Raw genomic sequence first — 23756 nt, 5'->3', positions numbered from 1 at the left:
AAGCCCTGGGGGAAATTATATTGCTATGTAGTACTGTGCAGGAACTGGAATTTTTGTCCCATTGACAAATTTTCATTTCTGAAAAAAAATCCATTGGAATGAGAAGTTGGAGATGCAAAATTTTCTGCAGGAGGGATGTTTTCAGAAAATCCCATTTTTGGAAGAACCAAAATGTACACTTCTGAAAATTTACCAGTCTGAGCTCATCAGGCTCCTGAGAAGCCCTCAGAGGCCAAGCACCCTGCCAGCTGAGCTGCTGAGGAGCTGGGAGCGGTGGAGCTTGGGAACCCAACCACCCTGGCAACCGACCAAGTGCTGGGGAGCCTGGGAAGGCAGGTAGGCTGGCCAGGCTGATCCCTGCCTGCTTTCCATCAAAAGCTTTCATGGATTCAACGCATTCCTGTGACCCCTTCCTATTCCATTGAATTGGCAATTTCCAAGAGAGAACTTTTTTCCACTGGAAAATATTTCAGCCAGGTATATTGCTCCTCCCTTTGCTGTTTGTTCACTGGATAAATCTGTCAGCCTTGCACATTTTACAGGCTCTAAATTCACTTACCTTAAGCCTGGTCTATGCCTAAAAGTTAGGTCGACAGACCTCTGTGAGGTAGGGGTGTGAAATATCCACAACCCTGACCGACATAGCTATACTGACTTATAACTGCGTCTACACTGGGGGTTGTTGATGGAAGAATGTATTGGTCAGTGTATCAACCATAGTTCAGGAAGGTGTGTTCTCCTACGCTGACGGGAAAAACCTCTTCCATTGGTGTAGACTAGACTGTATCTTTTTTCTGAGGTTACACCAGCATAGCAAGAATGACATTGCTATGCCAGTGCAGTCTTCATAGCATTAGATGTCACTTGTGCCTCCATTTCCTCATCTTTAAAATAGGGATAGAGAGATTTACTTTACTTTGCGAAGGCCATTGAGATCTATGGATGGAAAGATGTATTACTGCCGTTGCTTTTTTTGTTTCTGTTTTGTACAGGGAGCATTTTAAAACTGTAAAGCAATAGATCTGTTTGGCGTATCCTTTCACAATGAGCAGGTGTGCTGTTCGAACATTCCTTTATGTGTACTCCCGAGCTCCATTCGCCACCCAGTGCTAGTGTAGAGAGATGCAACCTGCATTCCCTGAGCTGTAAAGGCAGCTATGCTCTTTGAGAGGGGTGGTTCATCTGTTGGTGAAGAGCATGGTGGTGATTCCACCCTTGCCCACTGGTTTTGCCAGGAAATGGCAGCTTTAAAGTACAGCTGTGGCCCCATAAGAGTCCCACCAACAATGACTCTCCAAGGAAGGCACTGACTCAGACCATCACTTGGCTGATCTGGCCAGGACCCCTCCTCGGTCAGTTTCTGGCACTCTGTCAGAAGATTGCATACACCTCAACAGAGCAGGGGTTGCGGGCACCTAGCACTCATGCAATTATGGTGGAAGTTTTCATAGCCCACTTGCTCATTTTATCAGAGACTCCGCCACTACTTGGTGTGAACGTTGGAGGCTGTGACTGTCTCTGGAGGCCTGAACTCACAGAGGCAAGTGAGTTCCACTGAGCATAGGAAATTTTGCAACCAGTAATAATCACAAGAACTCAATTGTATTTAAGAAACGCAATGACATTGTTTTATACAGAGAACTCAGAACCTAACCACTTCCAGACAGGACCCTGGATAAATGAAAGTGCATGGAAACCTCTTTTGAAAATCTGGGTGGTTCATTTAGGTGTCTTAATGAGGGCTGAGCTCTTCTAAGAATCGGGTCATATTCTGTATAAAGAGTGACAGTCACTGGAATGTGTATAGCAGAGAGGAGACAATCACTAGCATTTTTTGTCTCTCCATCCATGTCATCGTTCAAGGTAATGACTAAAAAAACTTCAGTCAGTCCAAGTAGGCACCTTCATCCTCTCCAGCACCACCCTACGTGAGCCCATGCTGCCTTTGCCCTATAGATGGGAAAGTATTTATTTACTCTCCAAGATTGGGTGGTGTGGCCACAACTAGCAGGTGCTGGCCCCAAATCTGGGAGGATCGCGTTCAGAGCTCCCCGCCTGGCAGAGGCCCGAGAGTCCTAAGGTGGCTTCTGAATCATGGCCTCCAATGTAATGATTCCTTGCTGAGATGCCTGCTCCACTCCCCTCCCCCACCCACTCCTTGCTCATCACAGGGATTTAAGGAATGCATGAATCTTCAGAAGCTCAGGTTGAGGATTTTCATCAATAGTCTTATAATTCTGGGGGGAGGAAATATAATTTTTGTGTGTGTTTTTAATATATTAAAAAAACAAACCTCCCAGTGATTTTTCTTGTTTAACATTAAAATCCAAAGTGAAACCCCTTAGATTCTGGTTCTGGGTACAAACCTAAGGAGCAGTGTAACAGGTTGATGATCAAATTGCAGAGGAACACAGGATGTAGAAATATAATAGTTTGTTATGTTACAAAGGATTTTTATGATACTTGCACAGCAGCATGCCTTGCAATTAGCTTACAATGGAAAGTCTGATGAATACTGCCATCCAGAAGAACTATGCCTAATTTTTCTTCTAATCAAATGCACATGTTTTGGCATAATGGTCAGGTTCAAATCTGTTCTTGTGGATGAGTGCCAGAATGTCCAGTGCTCAGCAGAGTCCAGAGCCATCGGAACTGTAAGTACAACAGACAAGTCATTTTATGATATCAGACTGAGGAATTCAGCTTTGGCAGAGATCCTAGAGCAGTTGCCTTGGATCACTGTCAGGACTGATTTCTATATCTGTGTTTGTCAAGCAAGATTAGTTAGCCAGGTTAATTATACACAGGAATAGGGATATTTTTCTTGACAATCAAGCATTAAAACAAGATACCAAAGTTTATATCTACTCTTAATTTTGTTCTGACTCATTCTGCTCAGTGACTTTTTTTTTTTAAAACACTTCTTTATTGAAATGAGAACGCAAACAGAATCTCAGGGCATGGTTACACTGGAAACTTCAAAGCGCCGTCGTGGGAGCGCTCCCGCAGCAGCGCTTTGAAGTGCGAGTGTGGTCGTGCGTGAGCGCTGGGAGAGAGCTCCCCCAGCCCTCCTGGCAATCCACCTCCAGGAGGGGATTAGCTCCAAGCGCTGGGAGCTTGTTTACACTGCCTCTTTAAAGTGCTCTGACTTGCTGTGCTTGGGGCGGGGAGAGGGGTGATTTTTCACACCCCTGAGCCAGCAAGTTAGAGCGCTATAAAATGTAAGTGTAGCCGAGCCCTCAAATTCCTGCTCCACCTAGCAGGACTTTGATGTTACAGAGAGAGGGTCTGATCCTACAGACAGTTATGCATTTGAGTAACTTTACAACTTCTAGTCCTTTGAATGTCCTTTAAATCTGCATTTAGGGATCTAAATAGTGGATCTTTGGACTTGTCTACCCTCCCCCCCCCCCCCCCCCCCCCGAGCAATGCAAGTTTCAGTGCTGTAAAATGGGGGTGTAGACAGTGCTAGAGCACTAGGAGCCATGCTTCCAGCGCTGATAGCTATTCCTCTTGCGGAGGTGGGGTGTGTTTTACAGTGCTGGGAGAGCTCTCTCCCAATGCTGGAGCCGTGACTACACAGCTAGGGTGACCAGATGTCCCGATTTTATAGGGACAGTCCTGATTTTTGGGGTCTTTTTCTTATATAGGCTCCTATTACCTCCCTACCCCCGCCCCTATTTTGTCACACTTGCTGTCTGGTCACCCGATACACAGCTGACACTAGCATCTGCTGTGTAGATATACCCTCAGTGTCTAAAAGCCCCAGAGTGAAAATTTGGCATACGTATCACCACTATCAGATGCTAAATGTAATGTACCTGCAGCCTGATCCAAGTCAGGAGTCTTTCCACTGTTGTGTTCAGGTGGCGTTGAGTCAGACTCTTCGTCAGCAGGATTGCTATTGCCAGTTCATCTTTTCCTGTGAAAAGGAAGTTTGTGAAACACTTCACCACTCAGTGACCTTTCCTGTGGCCTTTGTCAGAGACCATCCATATGCTTTACTGTCCTAATACAGACAGGAAGACTGATGACCAGCTAATCCATTCAGGAATGGGAAATATTGGGGAACATTTGAATACTGTAAAGAACAGAGTTGTCAATATATCCTGAAGGGAACTCACTGGGACTGCACATGCATTCAAGGTTGCAGAATCAGGGCCAGAGGAAATACAATTTAAGGATTAGTTTATTTTATCCCACTGTAGCCTGGGATTCAACAGTTTTTGAAAAGCCGTATTATTACTCACTTTTCATTGATAGCAGATGGTGAGACTTCTGGAATCCAGTCATGGGCCACTGGGCCACTTTCTGATTTTTTCCATTGCCATGTTTCAAACTAGGATTAGTCGCATCAGTACAAGCCGCCCTATATAGTGGTGCAGTGGAGGCCTGCACTGATATTGCTATGCTGGGATTTAACTACACCAGGGAAAATTCCCCACCATAAACAAGCCCAAAGTATTCATGCCTGAAACTCCATGAAAGAGTTGCTTTTTGTGAAGGTGCATATAGCTTGCTAACTGGCAGCATAGCTCCTGTGGAACCAGAGCTGTGGGCCTGAACTGTTACGGGAGTGAGAGTACTCTTTCCTGTGGATTTACAGGGTCTGTGGGATTGCATGGCAGCATGTCCCACCCCTTCTGCATCCCCAGATACATCCACAATTTTCTGGAAACTCTGCAAGATTCACCTTGTGGACTTTCCTGACCCCAGACCATTCCACACCTATGCATTTCTCTATGCAATGAGATAATTTTCCCTTAGCTGTTAACATTTGTATGCAGTATGTTTAATAACTCTCTCATATGAATCTCCTTAGCATTCAGCTGCAATGAAATGAAAATGCATGGATGCTTATTACACTGAGGTAGGAGAGCACATATACTGCAAGGTAAACCTGTTTGCTGGCATACGGAATTCCTTGTACCTAATTAAGTTAACAATTTACTTTGGTGTCTTTATTACCTTATGGAATCAACTCCTTTAGTAAATGTCCTTTTCCCTTCCCCAACCCCTTCCAAATTCATATATGTGGTGGTTTGCTGGTGTAGAAGGTTTATCCATGACGTTATCACAGCTGGTTGTAAGGGTTCAAATTTTACATCATCCACAAGTGAAAATAATGATGGGGATTTGGTCCTAAATTCTGGCAGAGGTTAAGGCCCTGATCTTGCAATCCGTTCCTCCTGCGTGCACCTGTGTGCCTGTTCAGAACCCCATTGATGCTAAGGGTCGCTCTCATGAATCCAGGTGCAGGATTGAGCCCTTATCCTGGTATAGCCAGACATGATTACCAGTCTCTGGCTTGGTCTACACTTAAAGAATATGTTGGTATAACTGTGTCAGTCAGGGGTATGAAAAATAATCCCCCTGACCAACAGCTATTCTGACAAAACCCCCAGAGTAGGCGCAACTATACTGCTGAAAGAGTGCTTCTGTCAACGTAGCTAATGTCCTTTTCAGGAAGCTGGTGTTCCTACACTGACAGAAAAAAAACTCCTGTCAGTATAGGCTGCGTCTGCGCTCGGGGGGGTCTATGCTGGCAAACATGACTATGCAAGTATAGGTTCTGTAGTGTAGACATCCCTCTGCTGAGCAGCCAGAGCAGGGGTGTTGCAGGTCAGGGCTCTGGCAGAGCAATGGAGAAGTCCTGATGGGCAAAAATGATCACCTTCCCCCCCCCCCCCTTTTTCCAGTTGTGTTAACTTAACTGAGCTAGCTAACATGACTGAAAAGCTCTGTTAGGATGCCAGTTATAACTTGAGGCTGTGTTAGCTGGCTGTGCTGTAGCCTACATTCCCCCTTAGAACACAAGATGGCCAGCTGAACATGGCTTCAAACGTGTTGGCCTGCAACCTCACTTCTCAACCGTGTTAAGCTAACTTGATTGAGTTAACACAATTTAAGAAAACACTTTTTACCCAGCAAGAGAGGGCCTTTGTGAGGAGTCTTCATAATGCCTGAGAACACCGACAAATTCTAGCCATAGTCATTCCTCGCTTTGCTGTGAAATAAATTCCCCTTCAAAATGGGTGCGGGGTAGGAGGGAGGAAGGAGAACACCACACAACCCAAACGTGAATACAGTGATGATTATATTAAGTCAGTGTTGCTAAGCTGATAAGGACATAATTGGTAGGCACCGATTTGTTACACACTTTGATAGGGGTCTTATGAACAACAGACAGTAGACACAATTTTTTTTTTAAAGTGTGTGTCCATGCTTTTGACTTGATTGAGTTTCCCTACCCCAAACCATAATAGGCAGTGGCAAATTGCCAGTTGAATGCTGCCTGGTCTGCTGTGACACTAACATTACAATAGGTTTCAGAGTAGCAGCTGTGTTAATCTGTATCCGCAAAAAGAAAAGGAGGACTTGTGGCACCTTAGAGACTAACCAATTTATTTGAGCATAAGCTTTCAGGAGCTACAGCTCACTTCATCAGATGCATTCGATGAAGTGAGCTGTAGCTCACAAAAGCTTATGCTCAAATAAATTGGTTAGTCTCTAAGGTGCCACAAGTCCTCCTTTTCTTTTAACATTACAATAGGCAGCCTGTGAGAATAAGCAATTCAGTAAGGTTTCCAAGTAGCAAGGGAACCTGTGCAAGTAACAGTCTCCAGCTTTAGATTCCTGGAGAGAGGGGTATGTATACCAACAAGAGTGAGTGTCACAGACCTGGCTTGTATTTAGCATGGCCATAATCCTTCTGTGATCAAGTGTAAGACTAAAACAGCAATGTTAGCAAGTCATTAACAAGACCAGACTCTCTCTAAGCTTCAGTGAAAAGGTTTTAATGGATTAAAAGAGGAGCCTTGTTTTTAGAAAAGTATTGAAACCGCTTTCAGTACGTGCGCTCTAGGTGGTGGATGGCTCAGTGCAAACGCATGCCTTAGCAGGTCTGAGGGTGAATAATTGCTCTGTTACTACAAGATATGTTGTTGTATGATACCTTGGAAATGGTTTTGGTTTACGCATAACATTGCTATGTGACTTTTAGATGAATGTGGAAGGGAGTAGGCCAGAAGTAGCTCATCCTTTCTGTTAGACAGAGAAACAATGAAGGAAGGGAAAAGATGAAGGCAGCTCATGCAAAGTAGACTACATCCTTCTGTCTAAATGATTCACGGCCATGGCATTTTGTCGCCAAACCATCTCTGACTCTGTTCCCTCAAGCAATTTGGCAGAGCCCTAAGCCCCATTTTTCCTCCCTCCCTGCCTCCGTCCCCGCACTCTGTGTGTGTGAGAGAGGGGCTTTTCTTTGTAATAGTTTTCACTGTATTCTTAAAGATTATTAAACAAAGAAATTTAATGATGCCAGGCAAAACAATTATTAGAAGCTAATTAATGCAAGCAGTTTTGTCACTATGATGATTCAAAACCAAAATCTGAAATAAATTATACTGGACACCAAAATGTCCCCATAAAGCAGGTAAATGTTAAGCATTGTGAATGCTAAAGATGTCACCAAATCAGCGGCTAACTACGCTGTCCTCCTTAACTTTTACTTGGCACAAATTACTGGCGTAATATATGCAAAGACCTTGCCACAGTTCTGAAACTAAAGATCTGCTCTGATACAAAACTCTGCATGCTTGAATTAGGAGTTTAATTAAATCTTACAGTGAACACAAAGAAATAGGTATTGCATGCTTCTTAGTACCAAAATGATTAATACCTAAATTACATTTATAACTTATACTGATTTGAGGGTCACGTATTAGCCCTTTTCTGTATTTTGTTTTAAAAACAGTGTGTGTTTTCATTCCTCTGTCCTGGAGTCAATAATGATTATTGTATCAATTTAAAAATCTTACTTATTGCACTGGATTGGTTTTGTTTGGATTTGAATGTTTCTGAAAAAAAAATCAATAAAAGAAATATTTTTAAAAGGTTCAGCCCTAATTCAGCAAAGCACTTAAGCATATGCTCAAAGAGTCACTCTCTCTTTGTAAAATCAATGGGACTGAAGCATGTGGACTTAGGAAGGAAGAATCCCATGCACCACTACAGGTTGGGGACCAACTGGCTAAGCAGCAGTTCTGCAGAAAAGCACCTGGGGATTACAGTGGATGAGAAGCTGGATATGAGTCAGCAGTGTGCCCTTGTTGCCAAGAAGGCCAACGGCATATTGGGCTGTATAGTAGGAGCACTGCCAGCAGATTGAGGGAAGTGATTATTCCTCTCTATTCGGCACTGGTGAGGCCACACCTGGAGTATTACGTCCATTTTTGGTCCCTCCACTACTGAAGGGATGTGGACAAATTGGAGAGAGTCCAGTGGAGGGTAATGAAAATGATTAGGGGGCTGGGGCACATGACTTACAAGGAGAGGCTGAGGGAACTGGGGTTATTTAGTCTGCAGAAGAGAAGAGTGAGAGGGGATTTGATAGCCTTCAATTAACTGAAGGGGGGTTCCAAAGAGGATGGAACTAGGCTGGTCTCAGTGGTGGCAGATGACAGAACAAGGAGCAATGGTCTCAAGTTGCAGTGGGGGAGGTCTAGGTTGGATATTAGGAAACACTATTTCACTTGGAGGGTGGTGAAGCACTGGAACGGGTTACCTAGGGAGGTGGTGGAATCTCCATCCTTAGAGGTTTTTAAGGCTCGGCTTGACAAAGCCCTGGCTGGGATGATTTAGTTGGTGTTGGCCCTGCTTTGAGCAGGGGATTGGACTAGATGACCTCCTCAGGTCTCTTCCAACTCTAATATTCTATGTGCTTAAGTACCTTGCTGAATAGGGATGGTTTGCTGGATTGGGGGCCTTAAATAAGTTATGAGGAAAATCTTGCACTGTTTCCCCTGCGCTCCCCCCAACGTGTTTGTATCCACCACTTGTCCTGCTTAGGTTTTAAGCAGGGACCATCTGAGAGGGTGGGTGGATAGATTTTGGTATGTACACTGGGCCCTAATTTCTTTTGGGTGCTACTGCAATCCAAATAATAATCTCTCACTGTCTTTGCATCAGGATGTGTACTTGACAGTGTCTTGTAGCAAGCTCGTCTCACATTAAAATTAGTAATAGCATTTATTCCAGTAGTGCCCACAGTGTGCTAGGTGCTGTCCAAACACAGAGGAAGACAGTCCCGCATCTGAATAGTTTACAATCTAAGGCCCTGATCATCCAATGAGCTCCAGGCAGGTGGATCCTTGCACCGACGTACAGCCCCGTTGACTTCACATGGGAGCAGGGGTCTGCCCAAGCAGAGCACATTGCAGGATAGGAGCCAAGAAAACAAGCAGCTCATAGAGGTGAGGGAACAATCAGAAAATATATATATACACGTACACACACATTTTGATTTACATTAATAAAACAAATATCAAGAGCTGCTCAACCTGGCTGGTGGTGTCTAATTTATTGTAGGCATCCTAGTAGAAGTGAGTTTTGAGAAGGGATTTGAAGGAAGAGGGGGCAGTGGCTGCAGTTGGAGTGCTATAGAGTGTCCTCCCGCTAAGGTATGTAATTCACTTTCTGCCAGCTGGTGGATATAAATAGAACAGGCTCCCCTAGGCTATACTGAACTCTGTTCTTTCCAGTATTCACCAATATTTCCCTTTCCTTAATGGATTAGCTTTTCATCTGTCTTCCCCTGCCTGTGAAGCATGTACATGGCTGCTGAACCAGGCCAACAGGAAAGGTCACTGAATTGTTAAATATTTTACGGACTGCATTTTCACAGGAGGAGGAAGAAGAGAATTAGCAATGCCAGTCCTGCTGGCCGGGTATATGAATATGAACATGAATATGAATGTCAAGTTTGCACATTTCAACATTAAACATCTAAAATCATATTTAGGCTCCTGATTTAAACAGACAGTGTCAACTTAGGTCACACTACTGATTTTTAAAAATCTACTAATTTAACACAATAACTAGGATGACTGTAAAGGATTAGAGCAGTGGTTTTCAAACTTTTTGTATTGGTGATCCCTGTCACACAGCAGGCCTCTGAGTGTGACTTCCCCCACCCTTTTAATTTAAGAACGGGGGGGTGGTGGTATTAATTTAATGGGGGCTCGGGGCTGTCAGCCTCATGGGGCTGTCAGCTCTCAACCCCCATGTAACCACCTTGTGATCCCCTGAGGGGTCACGACCCCCAGTTTGAGAACCCCTGGATTAGAGAAACATTTGTTTTGTGTATTTGCTGACCTATGGTTGTTCATCTGTTTCATTGCTTTCCCTGTATAAAAATGATTATTATTTATATTCTAATACTTGGGCTAGTGGAGCTCATGCTAGCCCTCTAAAAAGAGCAGTGTAGATTGTGCTTTGAAGTTGTATCTTGAGACAGAGCCCGGGCTCTGAAGCCCGAGGAGGGAGGTGGGCTGACTACTGTCTACAGCTATTTTTAGAATGCTAGCATGAGCCCCACTAGCTTGAATTTCTTGCCCTGGGCTGGGAGGCTTGCTCCCGCAGCCTCCAAAATGCTAGACATACCCTTAGGCTTTGAACCTGCAAACATGCTTGTGTACTTAAAATTAAGTCCCATTGAAGCCTTGATCCTGCAGGTTACTCTGCCTGGTAGATTCCTGAACCTGTACAGAGCCCCACTGAAATTTGCTCTCTGGAAATCTCCGACAACCATAGTTACAGCAAGGTGTATTTGGAAGCACTGTGTAAGCATCCAGAAGATAGTACAATGGAGCAGAAACAGTTGGCTAGCATGAGTGTCGTGCCATATTGGTATTTACCCTGCTGCTGTCCCACCTAGTAAATTATCAAGGCTTTTGTTTTCTAGTGTGGATATGCAGCCAGAATTCATGGAGTAGCAGTCCTTGCTGTCATATGGGAATTGGGCAACTTATGTTCAATTCTGGACTCTGAAACTGGCTTGCAGTGTGAATTTGGGCAGCTGCTTAACTTCTCTGGGCCCTGGTTTCCGCACCTGTAAAATGAAGATAATGGGTTAACTGCCTTTTTGAATCATGTTGATCTCCAGATACAAAATGCAAAAGTATAATGAATATAGTGCTGCATGCTGAGGGTTTATTTGTTTTGCACTGGATTATTTTTTAAGTCCCAGTACTGGTATAAAAAATGTGTAGAGAAGTGTTCATTGCAGGGTGGTGAAGGTTTGTTCTGTGGGGTTTTTGTTGTTGTCTAGTCTAATCCTAGTGTGGATGCAGTTATGCTGGTACAGTAGAACCTCAGAGTTACGAACTGACCAGTCAACCACACACCTTATTTGGAACCGGAAGTATGCAATCAGGCAGCAGCAGAGACCAAAAAAAAAAATGCAAATACAGTACAGTACTTAGTACTTTACATTTAACTGTGTTAACACAATTAAGGGAAAGCAGCATTTTTCTTCTGCATAGAAAAATTTCAAAGCTATATTAAGTCAATGTTCAGTTGTAAGATCAACCATAATGTTTTGTTCAGAGTTACGAACAAACTCCATTCCTGAGGCGTTGGTAACTCAGAATTCTACTGTGTAACAGTGCTTTAAGGTATGTCTACACTTACATTTTATAGCGCTCTAACTTTCTGACTCAGGGGTGTGAAAAATCACCCCCCGAGCGCAGCAAGTCTGAGCGCTCTAAAGCACTAGTGTAGACAGGCCCCAAGCGATGGGAGCTGGGCTCCCCAGTGCTCGGAGCTAATCCCCTCGTGGAGGTAGATTGCTGGGAGAGCTCTCTCCCAGTGCTAGAACGGGACCACACTCACACTTCAAAGCGCTGCCGCGGGAGCGTTCCCATGGCAGCAGTTGGAAGTTTCCAGTGTAGACATACCCTTATACTGAAATAGCTTATTCCCCGTACCATATGGGGACAAGCTGTACTGGTACAAGAACGTTTATACTGGTATAACTGTGTTTACACTAGGAGGGATTGTACTGCTTTAACTCCAGTGGTATCTTCAGAAAAGGTCTTAGAGCTGAAAGACTAAAATTCATCCATTCCTTAGAGAACAACATAAATTATTTCTGAGGGTAATTTATCACTGGTAACTTTAATGGGTTTTACCCATAAATATCCATTTATGCACAAATCAGTGCAGGCATGAATGTACTGTTAGCTAGTCGACTTTCAAAAATGTAGAATTAGCTTTATTCCAAATTTACAGCAGGGATAACTGGTCTCATCAGTTAGCCTTAATTTAGCGGTACTGCTGGGATCAACATTTGTGTGCCATTCATCTCGGTGTTCATGCTGCTAAGTAGTGTTTGCATAGCTTCAGCAGCCAAGCTGGCCTTGAGAACTTTGGGATGGTACACAGATGAGATTTGGGGTTCCCTCCAAATTCAATTATATGATTTTTAAATTGCTACAGCTGCTCTGGCCCCGTATACAGGGATTGTAACTGTGCCGCCAGAGAGAGGGAAAATTCCTCGGGTGCAGAAGCAGCATAGGATCAGTGCAAGTAGCCCTATGCTGCCTTCCCTCAGAAGCCCTATCATAGGAGGCATGCTGTGGGCAAGACGGCAGGGTGTCTGGGCAGAAAGGTCAGTAGCTATAGACTCTCAGTATTGTGAGGGATTCTGGTCTGCAATGTGACGCTGGGGCAGCTGTTGTAAGTTGGAGTAGCCCAGGGTCCCCTCAGCAGCACTGAATCAGGGTAGTGCAAAGATGGCTTATTTATGCATACAGTACACCACATTGAAAGTCCTGCAGGCAGTATTACCATCTCCCACAGCGTCCATAAGTCAAAAAGGGATATAGGCCTGATCTTGCAGCCCTAACATAGGCAAAATTCCCATTTAAGTTTTGCTTCCATTAAATCTAGGATGACGCCCTATATTAATGTTCTGGGACAGAGACTAAAATATATGCAATTACTTTAATTGTTTCTAGGGAAGGCATTACTTAGTCTATCAAAGTCTCTGTCAATATTTCTCTGGGTGATTAAAAACAGAATGGTAAAGCTCTAAGTGGTGACAGGGAATACAAGAATCAAATATTAAAGGAACTATGACATTATCCCCCACGATATATAAAACCACTTGATTAAAAACTTTAAGGAGATTTATTTTCTGCTTACCATGCCTTTATTCCCCATTGACAACTGAACTTAAGGCGAGACTCTTTACAGATTTCCTTAATGAGCTTGTGTTTATGAACTTGTTTTTCTACAAGGTTGAGCTCTTGGTCACGGTCTCTCTTGTGGCTCATTACAGAGTACTCTGTATTGAATGTCTGATGCTTTCTAGTCAGAATAGTTCATCCCCGCTTTGTTTCTGGACAATAAAAAATGTAATAGTATGGAGTTTTTTTGGATGATGAGGCGGGGAGAGAGGAAGACAGTGGTTTAAAACACAAGTAAAAATGTTCTAAAAATCTATTTAGACCGTAGTGTCTCTTTGGTATCTAGCATTAAAAGAATATATATAGGAAATGAGAGTGCGGGAAGGAAGGAGGGCGTTCAGTAAGAATCAGAAATGAGAAGTACATTGACTGTATGTACTGTAAGTGTGTTTCCTTTCTTCGGCAGTCTCTCTGTGAGGTGTACTCTGGAGTAAAGTTTGTGTTTGATTGCCGATACCCTCACGCTCTGCACGTAGCACTGTCATTAAGCCATCATCTAGCTGGCCAGGAGCCAGAACTCAGTAGTTAAGGGGCGGGCTTCCTAAACCGAAACAGCTTTTATGCACCAAGCCTGTTTACATCTGCTAATTGGAGACTAAATCTGAATATCCTGACAGAAAGTAATTAATTGGCTTATAGCCTCATAAATTTCAGGTTTTATGGTGATAGCATGGCTGCTCTCAACATGCAGTAAGTGAATCCATTCTCAAACTGTACTGTCTGTGGGCACATAAAAAGCACACCAGCTGAATAAAATTTCAGCATAAAGAGAAGTTTAAATTGGAACATAATTTAAAACAAAACAAAAACAAAGCACTTTTTTCAGCATTGTAGAACATAATGAGCAGGGGAGTCCATGAGCAGTGGGAAATCAGAGAAATGTTAATCCTAGCAAATACAAACATATGTGCGTTAAGGAGCATGACAACACCCTTCTTACACAAGTGAAGATTAATTCTTTTGAAGATTAGAAGAGACAAGGATGTTACTCTAAGCAGAATTACAATCCTATTGTCATGATATTCCATAAACTTTGGTTTTATTTCTTTAGCTTTCAGCATTCTCCTGAAAATGCAGAGTTGACAAATGATACCTATCCTTTGCAGTTGGAATAGTTTTTGGATCATCGGCTGATCCTTCTTTGGGGACTTTCTCTTCTTCTTCTAGTCAAGGAAAGACCCTTAACCAACCCTGTGGCAATCAGAATAATGACAGATGGTAGTATATTGGGGGAGCTCCTGAAAATTTCTCATAAATGCATCTCTGTACATGTGGAAGCAGCTACAAAGGTACAGCTGAATCATCAAGGCAGAACAAAAAGTAGATGCAAGCAAAGCAAGAATTTTTTTTCTGTTCCTGGAACATCCAGATCTGTCCCACAAGTATCCAACTACCGGGCCAACTGGCTAAGCTGATGTGTCCTGGGAACAGAGGAAAGGAAGCTAAATCAATGGATTTTTTTCCACAGTTAATTGAGATATAGTTCCTGCCTGACAGGAAAGTAGTAAAATATTGCTACTGACACTGGCAGTCCTAAGCTTGGAGAACAGATTCATGGTCATTGCTCTGGATGGTCTAGCACAGTGGTTCTCAAAGTTTTTTACTGGTGACCCCTTTCATACAGCAAGCCTCTGAATGAGATGTTTTTATATATTTAACACCATTATAAATACTGGAGGCAAAGCACGGTTTAGGGTGGAAGCTGACAGCTCGTGACCCCTCATGTAATAGCCTCGTGACCCCTGTGGGGTCCCGACCCTCAGTTTGAGAACCCCTGGTCTAGAATATGCCTTCCCTTCTTCCTCAAGCCTACGCTTAATTTTGCAAGTAGTCGCAAGTCTCCCTTTGAGCCCAGTAGGTACCCTTGTAGTTTTGTCCTTTCTCATTCAGCACTGCCATTGAAGAGCATGGAAATTTTTGGGAGAGTAAGGTGAGCAGAATGTAACCTATTGGAACTGGCGGTTACCTTTCGAATGGACATGAGACAGTTTGTTTAGGTTTTTAACATCATTCTTCTCTCCCTTCTGTTCCCTCCCATTTATTCCTCTGTAAAGACTATTACATTAGGCCAGTATGGCTAGTCTATTCCTTGGTGTGGTGGTTGGGTGTTCGTTTGAATTTATGAAAATCTAAACTAATATTTAATACTAGCCATGTAAACCTTATACCTGACCACTATAAATTACACAATGGAAAACATTTGGGCACAATTGGGTGCAAAAAAAAAATATTTGCAGTCTACAAACTACTCAACCTGTTTTTTAACATTCACTCAGACCTGGGCCTCTGATGCGAATCCTGGTGCTCCTTCTCCAAATGTGTGTGTTTAATCTTTTTAGTTCAGGATTGCAAACCACATATTACACTCCACTTTTAGGCAACTTGGAGTCATTTAAAAATATATCCTAAAGCTTGTGTGTCAGAAGTAATGCAATTAATTATTAGTATTTTGGCTTTCCATCTCATGACTTATAAATGAGAGGATGCAATTACATAAACCATTATTGCTTTGTGTTTACGTAGCACCTTTCATTTCACAGAACCTCAAAGTTCTTTCTAAACTTAACGAGCTCAACTGTCTCAAATTTCATTGCACCGCGACCTCCTTTTGACAACAAAAATTACTACACGATGCCAAGAGGGGGTACTGAAGCCTAAGCTCTCCTGAGCCCCACCACCCTAGGCGGGGGGCCAGAGCCCAAAGGCTTCAGCCCTGGACAGGGGGCCTGTAACCTGAGCCCCACCACCCAGGGCTGAAGCCCTCAGGCTGTGGCTTCGGCCCCGGGTGGTGGGGCTTGGGCTGTGGCTTCAGCCCCGGGGCCCAGCAAGTCTAATACCAACTCTGGCAACCCCATTAAAATGGGGTTGCAACCCATTTTGGGGTCCCAACCCACAGTTTGAAAACTGCTGAGAGGGATCACTGTACCCTTTCCTGGGATCAAATATAGCAGCTGTTTAATGACAAACAGCAACACTACACAACAATCTGGTGCAGGAAATGGAAAAAATACCGGAACCAGCTGATACCTATAGAAGTAATTTATGCAGGCAGATGGTAATTATCCAAGGCAGAATTTTATTGGGTCACTGGAAATAACAGCCCCGGGATTGGAGAAAGGTTTGGGACCTATAGTGGTCACAAATGTCAGTACCTTTATATTTACATCTTATCCTAAAATGTCACCTTTATAGTCCCTACTAGCATGACACTGGCTCAATGCTAACATAAAGGAAAAATGCCACCTTCTGACCCACCATCACCACCCAGGAATTCCCTGAAGAACTCCTTTTCAAATAGTGACTAACCCAACTCTACTTAGCTTGTGAAATCATCTGACAATTCCACAGTGTATTGTGAGGTGGCTGCAGGCCAGTAGTAAGAGAAATTAACCAGGGCTTTTCCCTAGTGGAAACATTGAGGGGAGAGAGAATGAAGTGAAGGGCGGGGGGTAGGGAGACTATTTATACATCTGTAGCTTTTTGTATACTTCCAGTCTTCATTTGTATTTCCTTGCCATCTTCTATGACTTGCAGAATTCTTCCCCTGGTAATTCAATTTGTAATATATGGTATTTGACTTTATCATTATTTCCTTTTGTAAACCTTTTTGTGCAACATGTAATTCACTGATGATCCCTGGCTCCTTGCTACAGATAATAATTACTACTCTTTTAACTGGTGGTTAGGTTTCCCAAGTGGGTAAACAAACATCTCAGATAATGACAGTGCAGAAACAGTAGAATTCTTGATTCCTTCATGGTATCCAAGTTCCCTAGGTTTGCTACATACAAGAAGACTTGAGACAGACAGAAAACCAGTCACAAGCCCCCTCTATGATCTAATTACAGACAGGTAGTAAATAACACTCCAGGATTTTAGGGTTTTAATTTGTGATTGTCAGCTAGACAGCCTTTAACCAGCTAAGTAGTTTGTATGTACATTGATGTGTGAGGTTTTTAATCTGGAGTATTAGACCATAGTGTATTTTTTGGCATCAACAAATTGCAGACTAATGAAAGCAAATTCACCTGCTGATTCTGAGATTTACTCTTGAGTATTTGCAGTGGGAGGTTAAGCCTATTCACACTCCTTGCAGCTGATTTCACTGCTATAAAATAACAGCACAGGGCACATTCATACTTCCTACTGCCTGATTGATTTATATTAAATCAGAATTGGCTGTTGGATAGACTTTCCCCCAAAGGAAAGTATTCTCCTTAACACATCAACACAAATCCATAGGGAATAATTGTTGTTGTTGCACTAGCTGCTCCCCTCTATAGGGGATAGTGATCTTGTTGATCTGATCCAGTCTCCATTTTTTGCATCAAGCCCGAGTGCTAAACTGGCAAAGACCAATGTTCACCAATTACCTAAATTAGGTCTAGGTCACTCGGCTCATCTCCTGTTTCTTGTTTGCTTACCAATGAATCCAAAAGCAGTAGTAACAGCTGGAGGCCCTGCTGAGGCTAGCTTGATCTATACTGGAGCTGCTCCAGTCAGTGCTCTGATAAAACTTGATATCATTTCAACAGGCTCTAGGAGGACCACAATGATTTCCCTTCATTGTTTAAGGCTTCATTCAAATATTACTAGTGCCAGGAAAAAGGATATTTCACTTCTGCTCTTCTGCCCCTGAGTCTGCTGCTGCTGGAAAGCTCCTATTTAACCTTTTATATAAACACGTTCAGTGCTTTGGATGATACGGTAATTGTTCTACTCATTCATCCCCAGGGACTCCTATAAGTTGCAGATGCAGACAATACAAAATAATAATAATTAATACCTTGCGGCATCTGCTGAGTAAAAGCACGTTTCTTATTAGAATGTAGTGTGTGGGGAGGCCTGGGAAGATTCTGGCCTCAGTGTTAAGGCATTAGATCCAGAGCCTCAAAGATATTTAGGCACCACTGACCCTTTCATAACCACCACTCAGTTGCTGCCTAACCCCTACTTGCCACCGGATGGCACTTGGAAAGCCACCTATGTTCTGACATTGCCCCACAGCTAATGAGCTTCTAGCCTGTAAGGTGGCAGATTGTTGTGCAAATCCTTTATTTCACATCAGGGGCTTCAACCAGGGTCTCCCATATCCCAGATGACTGCCCTAACCACTGAACTGAAACTTATGAGGGAAGGCCTCCTCTTCCCACCTGTTTTTGTGTAGGCTCTCCAGTTGGAGAGCTCTGAAGATGCCTACCCAATAACTCACCTGTGGGGCCCAAAGTGGAGAAATGCCTGTCTGTCTGCCCTCCCTCCAACCCCCAAATCCTGCATCGCTGTGTGGCATAGGCATCTGGACATGTAGAGTGAGGCAGCAAAGCGCACACACTGAGGCAGAAAATAGGTGCTGGGGGAACTTTTACTGTAGAAACATAGGCACCAAGAGCGTTGAGGCACCCACACGGTTCAGTGGCCGCTGAGCGAGGGTTTTGTGAATCCCCATGGGGCCTGATTCTGGAATTTAGGTGTCTACAGTGGCAGTGAGGCAGTTTTTGTGACTGGCCCCAAGTGCATGGCGTCCTAGTGTGCTGTAAATTTAAACCCTCGCTCGCTGCATTCAACAAGACCAGGGAGAAGGTTCCAGCTGCTAGAGCATGGGCTACCTAAGCAGCTGAACTGGCTTCGGTGTGTAACTTCAGGGGAGGGTTTGCAGCTGAGGATCTTGAACAGAACGAGGAACTTATCTCTAGCCCTTCAGCCAGATACCTCATGTCAGCCAGTTAAGGGCCTAAGCCCTTCTTCTTTCCCAGCCCTGCTCCTAGGCATTTCACTCCTGGTTAGCTTAGGCAGCTCCTCACTAAGCCTGCCGGCTTCTGAGGATCCCTGTCTTAAGCACAAAGAAAAGGAGTACTTGTGGCACCTTAGAGACTAACCAATTTATTTGAGCATGAGCTTTCGTGAGCTACAGCTCAGATCATGATCTCTGTGTGTATATAACGTCTGCTGCAGTTTCCACGGTATGCATCCGATGAAGTGAGCTGTAGCTCACGAAAGCTCATGCTCAAATAAATTGGTTAGTCTCTAAGGTGCCACAAGTACTCCTTTTCTTTTTGCGAATACAGACTAACACGGCCGTTACTCTGAAACGTGTCTTAAGCACCTACCTCTCCCCATGCACTGTATAGGGCAGGGGTCTCAAAGTCCTGGCCCACGGGCCATCTGCAGCCCGAGAACCTCCCCACAGTGGCCTCTGTCTGCTGCAGGTGCCACCCCCCGCAGCTTTCCATTGGCTGGGGGAGAGATACCATCACTAGTTGCCGGGCAGAGTCAGCCATGGAGGCGGCATCACTTTTTTCCACGATGAATATAAACAAGTCAAAATATCGAACACAACTACCTGATGCACCCCTTTCTGCAATCCTGAAGGTTTCAACTGCTCAGTCACTGAGGCCAAACATCAACAAACTGACAGCACTGAAGCGTTGCCAGGTGTCTGGCAAACACTAAAAACTCTCTGGCAGGCAAAGAATTGTATAAAGTTGTTTGACAGTTTTATTACTTCTAAGAAATTCAAAATAAAAAATACAATATAAACGTTTTCTTTTCTGAACACCATCTTCAGTGACATTATTGGTCCCTGGGAGGATTTGAGGACTGGCAGTGGCCCTAAGGTAAATTGAGTTTGAGACCCAGCGTATAGGGAGTCTGGGTACCTAGCTGTGGGCTGAGGATTCCACTAGGCGGCAGGGCACCTACGGGGCTGGCATTGAAATACTGAGCTGATCAGCCCCTAAGTACCTTTAAGACTCTGGGCCTTAGGCTGTAACACAGCAGCTGGGAGGTGGAGTTCACAGCTGAGGAAGATGTACACACGTGCTAGCTCTGATTGAGTCAGTGCACTAAACATAGCAGTGTGGCTGCCGTCAGCCTTGGTGGCAGCTCTGGCTATCCACCCAAATACAACTCTGTCTGAGATCCTGGTATGTTCATGTCATGATGGGGACACTGCTCTTTGGGGGCACTAGTTTGAGCAGAGCTAGTACAAATGTCTACCAGTGCTGGGGATTACTTCTCTCAGCTGCTGTGTAGATGTACCCTTAGTGACAACCTCTGACTTATTACACCACAAGAGCTCACTTTTTTCAAACTGCAGTCACTCTGAATTTTTATTTGAACAATTCATTGCTATTCAAATGATGTTTGCCCATTGAAGAAAGCCTTCCTCAGCCGTCCAGCACCACCATAATATTATGTAAACGCCTTGTTTTCAAGCCAGGGCATCTCAATCAGCCAAAGAGTATTGTTCCTGTGGTACAAAGAATTAGTATTGTCCTTCCTCTACTGCCAGAGCTCATAGTCATCTGCTCCCTCTACATTGCAAATACAACGGTCAGGGAACCTGGTTCCAACCAGGTTTGTCCCTTAGCCTTTTTACTGAGCTATATTTAGCTATATTTCCAGTACTGCCATGGAGAATGGACCTTAGCACAGTTCCTCAGTCTGGTAATGAAATATCATTAAGGTTCAGCCTCCATTACAAATTGACACCCAACTTGCAGCCAGGTTCCCTGAAATGACTATAGTGAATAGGGCCTTAGAGACCTATCCTGCAAGGTGCCAGCACATCCTAAGAGTGCCTATTGATATTGATCAGAATTAAGAGCATGCATCACCTCCTTGAGATTCTCACCTTACTGTGTAGGATTGGGCCTCAGAATAGCTATGTCCATAGGGGCTTGAACAGCAGAGCAGATTATAAATTGCATCCTATAACAACTTGTTAGTGTCATTCTGGCAACCTTTACAGGAAAGGACAAGCAACGTGAAGGAAAGTAAATTACTGTAGTATTAAAAATAGAGAACTGTATGTGTGCAACTGTGTGTACAATCATTTCTGCAATTGGCACACCCTTGAGGGAACAGAGTCTAAGCTTAATTAGCAGAGGTTCAGAGGGATCCACTGTGCTGGCTGATGGTCTGCCACCATTGCTACTACCTATTCCATGCCTCCAGTGTTAATAATAGAAGAAAAGTTTTGTGGGAAAAAGCTAGTATGGCCATATCTTTAGGACTAGAGTTTAGTGCACTTAGGTTGTCACTACCAATTCAGACTAATAATTTAGACAAGTGAGGCATGGTAACCAATTGATAATCCCTTGAGCATCCAGTGCCCTGTCTCCTAATATCATTCTACTGGGTTGAATTCATGTTAAATGCGTACGTGCTGCAAAAGACCACTTTTTTTTTTTTTTAAGTGCTCGATACATACTCCTCCTAGTCATCTGTAGTTCTCTCTTGTGGTTCAAAATGATTCATGTTTGTGTTTCTGTTGATTCTTCTCACCATTAAATGTGAAATTAACCAAACCTTGACTTAAATGGCCACATCAGCAGGTTTGAGGATGATCAAAGAAAGAATTGTGATTATGAAAACTTCTGGTTACTTCTGTGGCTCAGCCCGTGACAGCAAACATGTACGGCCTGGTTCAAGCACAGCCTAAAGATTTGCATATCTCTGCACGCTTCGCTCCTGAGGAACCTGAATTTGCAATTGCATGTGGTGTTTTTGGATATGAGCTATGTGTGCAGGAAACTTGGAGTGGAGGATGGGGACACAGCAAAACTTCGGCATAGTAAGATTGCTGTCTGCTTTCACTATGACCAAGAACTTCAGATTAATAGTGACCATGCAGCCTTAGAAACCCTAGTAAACCTTTATTGAGATACTCTCTTGAACAACAAGCTGCAGTTGAAAGTTGTGTTGCTTTTAAATAATAGTAACTTGGTCCTTTTATGTTTTAGCATATTACTCAAAATAAACTATTTCCCCCCTCCAGTGTACTTGCTCTTATACACCAAAGACGTTACGTGTATGGAATTGCCCGTAGGCAGGATCATATGCGGGAAAAAATTTGTGACTGGTCCTCTTGTTAGTATCCACTGGAATCTTTGGATTGATGCTCTGAATAATTTAGTATTTAGAGTCAAATCAACTGTTCAGGAAGGTTTTAAAAACAAAGCGAGAGTCTTGGGGAATTTAGTTGATGGATATTTTTCTTTCATTTAGGCAATGGTAGCTTGCTACCCTGGGAACGGAACTGGGTATGTTCGTCACGTAGACAATCCAAATGGCGATGGGCGCTGTATCACCTGTATTTATTACCTGAATAAGGATTGGGACTCAAAGGTATGTGAGCCATGGGTTCCAAAAGCAACCCCATATTTCTAGGCAAGGGAAGGCTGGCTCAGAAACAGTTTGTTGTTGCTATCAGTTGTTTACTTGCATTTCATATTTTCATGAACTCTTGAACAGCTGGTTTTAAAAACTGCACTTTTCAGTTACATTTTGGGTTTTCTTGCTGTTTTTAGCAACCCCTTTGGAAGCTTGAAACTGAAATTGTTTCCTTACCAGTTTTTTTTTCTTCCATTTCCCCTTCTCCCCCCCCCCCACCCCGCCCCCTTCCAGTTTGTAGTCGTAGAACAGCTCATGTGCTGGGCTGCTGGCATTTTAGTTTTGTTTAGAGAAAAGAGTAATGAAGCATCTAGAAAGAAACCACATCCACTCAGGACTAAGTGGAATCTGGGAGCAGTTTTAACCAAAAAATGGTAGGTCACTTTTGGGGTCTGTCCCTTTAAGTTGACCTGCAAAGGATCTATGAAAATTAGGTTTGTGCCCTTTTTTTGCTTCTTATGATTCATGAAGAGGGCATGAAAGACATTTATTAATTTATGCTTGTTTTTTCACATTAGGGATATTAGGAATGTGAAGTCTGATCTTTCCTGACTTTGCTAGAAAATTTCTTGCCAGAAATGTTTATGATCTCTCTCACCTTAATTTAAAGACTTGGTTATTGTGACTGCTTCCTGGTTAAATAAAGGCTGCTTTATGTCTCTATGGAAACATAAAAGTGCTACAAAGTGGGTGTAAAAGCCCCATGGGAATATCCTTGTTCAGGGATTCCTCCCCGCCCCCCCTGGCTAAAGTAGAACTGATGTAAATTCTCTACACGAGCCCTTGTCTAGCATAGGGGGCACAATGAATGCATGTTGAGCACCAAGCCCCAATGTTGCTATGCCTTATCCTGGGAGTCAGTCAGGGCCTTGCATGGTCCTAGAATACTGAGAACACAAAGGTGGTTTAAAGCTATCTTTTGGCCCCAAGCACAAGAACGGATTAACTACAGATTGGGTCCCTTAAGTCCAGAAAGACTACCTGCCTTCCCTCCCATCAGTCAGGCATACAGAACGTTTGGAGACTAGAATTCTCATGGTAGCCCATCTTCCTTCTACTCTAGATCCCTGGTCTGTTTTATTTTCCTGACTGCCTTTGGCACTATTAGAATCTGTCAAAGATGAACTTTCCATGATGGTTTGGTATTTTAGGGGTGATCTGTTCAGGCTTATGGGCTTGCAGCTTCAGACTCCATTCTGTGTGGCCTCTAGGAGTTTCCTCAGTGGATTGGAGCCATTTGTCATGTTTTCTGGCTCCAACTGTCTCATTAGACCCCTTAATACATGAAAGATGCAAGTTTTTGCTCAAGTGGTCTGACCCTGCTCCCACTGAATCTTATGGAAAAACTTTCATTGACTTCAGCTTAAAGTAAGATAAGACCCAGCAAAGGAAGCACTTCCTGAGTGTGAGAAGTAGCTTCGTTTCTTTATGACACTACCTCCAGGGTCAGAGCCAAAACTGAGGTTCCTCTGCAGCACTGTCCCACCCTCTCTGTACTCCTGTCCTGTGTAAAAACCCCTCTGGAGAAGGAGCTCCTGTGGTCTGCAGTGG

General features: G+C 43.5%; 1 protein-coding gene across 2 annotated transcripts in view; it reads left to right on the top strand.

Moving 5' to 3' along the window:
- Positions 1 to 23756, top strand: part of EGLN3 (egl-9 family hypoxia inducible factor 3) — a 35300-nt gene that overhangs the window by 4349 nt on the left and 7195 nt on the right. Inside the window, exon 2 of one of the 2 annotated variants that reach the window (XM_077819020.1) lies at positions 22041 to 22160. The exons of the other annotated variant lie outside the window; for it this stretch is intronic. Coding sequence (XP_077675146.1) covers positions 22041 to 22160 — 120 coding nt within the window. The remainder of the gene's footprint in view (positions 1 to 22040; positions 22161 to 23756) is intronic. 2 annotated transcript variants of the gene reach the window in all.

Source organism: Eretmochelys imbricata, chromosome 6, assembly GCF_965152235.1.
Source record: "Eretmochelys imbricata isolate rEreImb1 chromosome 6, rEreImb1.hap1, whole genome shotgun sequence".
Classification (NCBI taxonomy): domain Eukaryota; kingdom Metazoa; phylum Chordata; order Testudines; family Cheloniidae; genus Eretmochelys; species Eretmochelys imbricata.
This window is presented reverse-complemented; position numbering and strand designations above follow the sequence as displayed.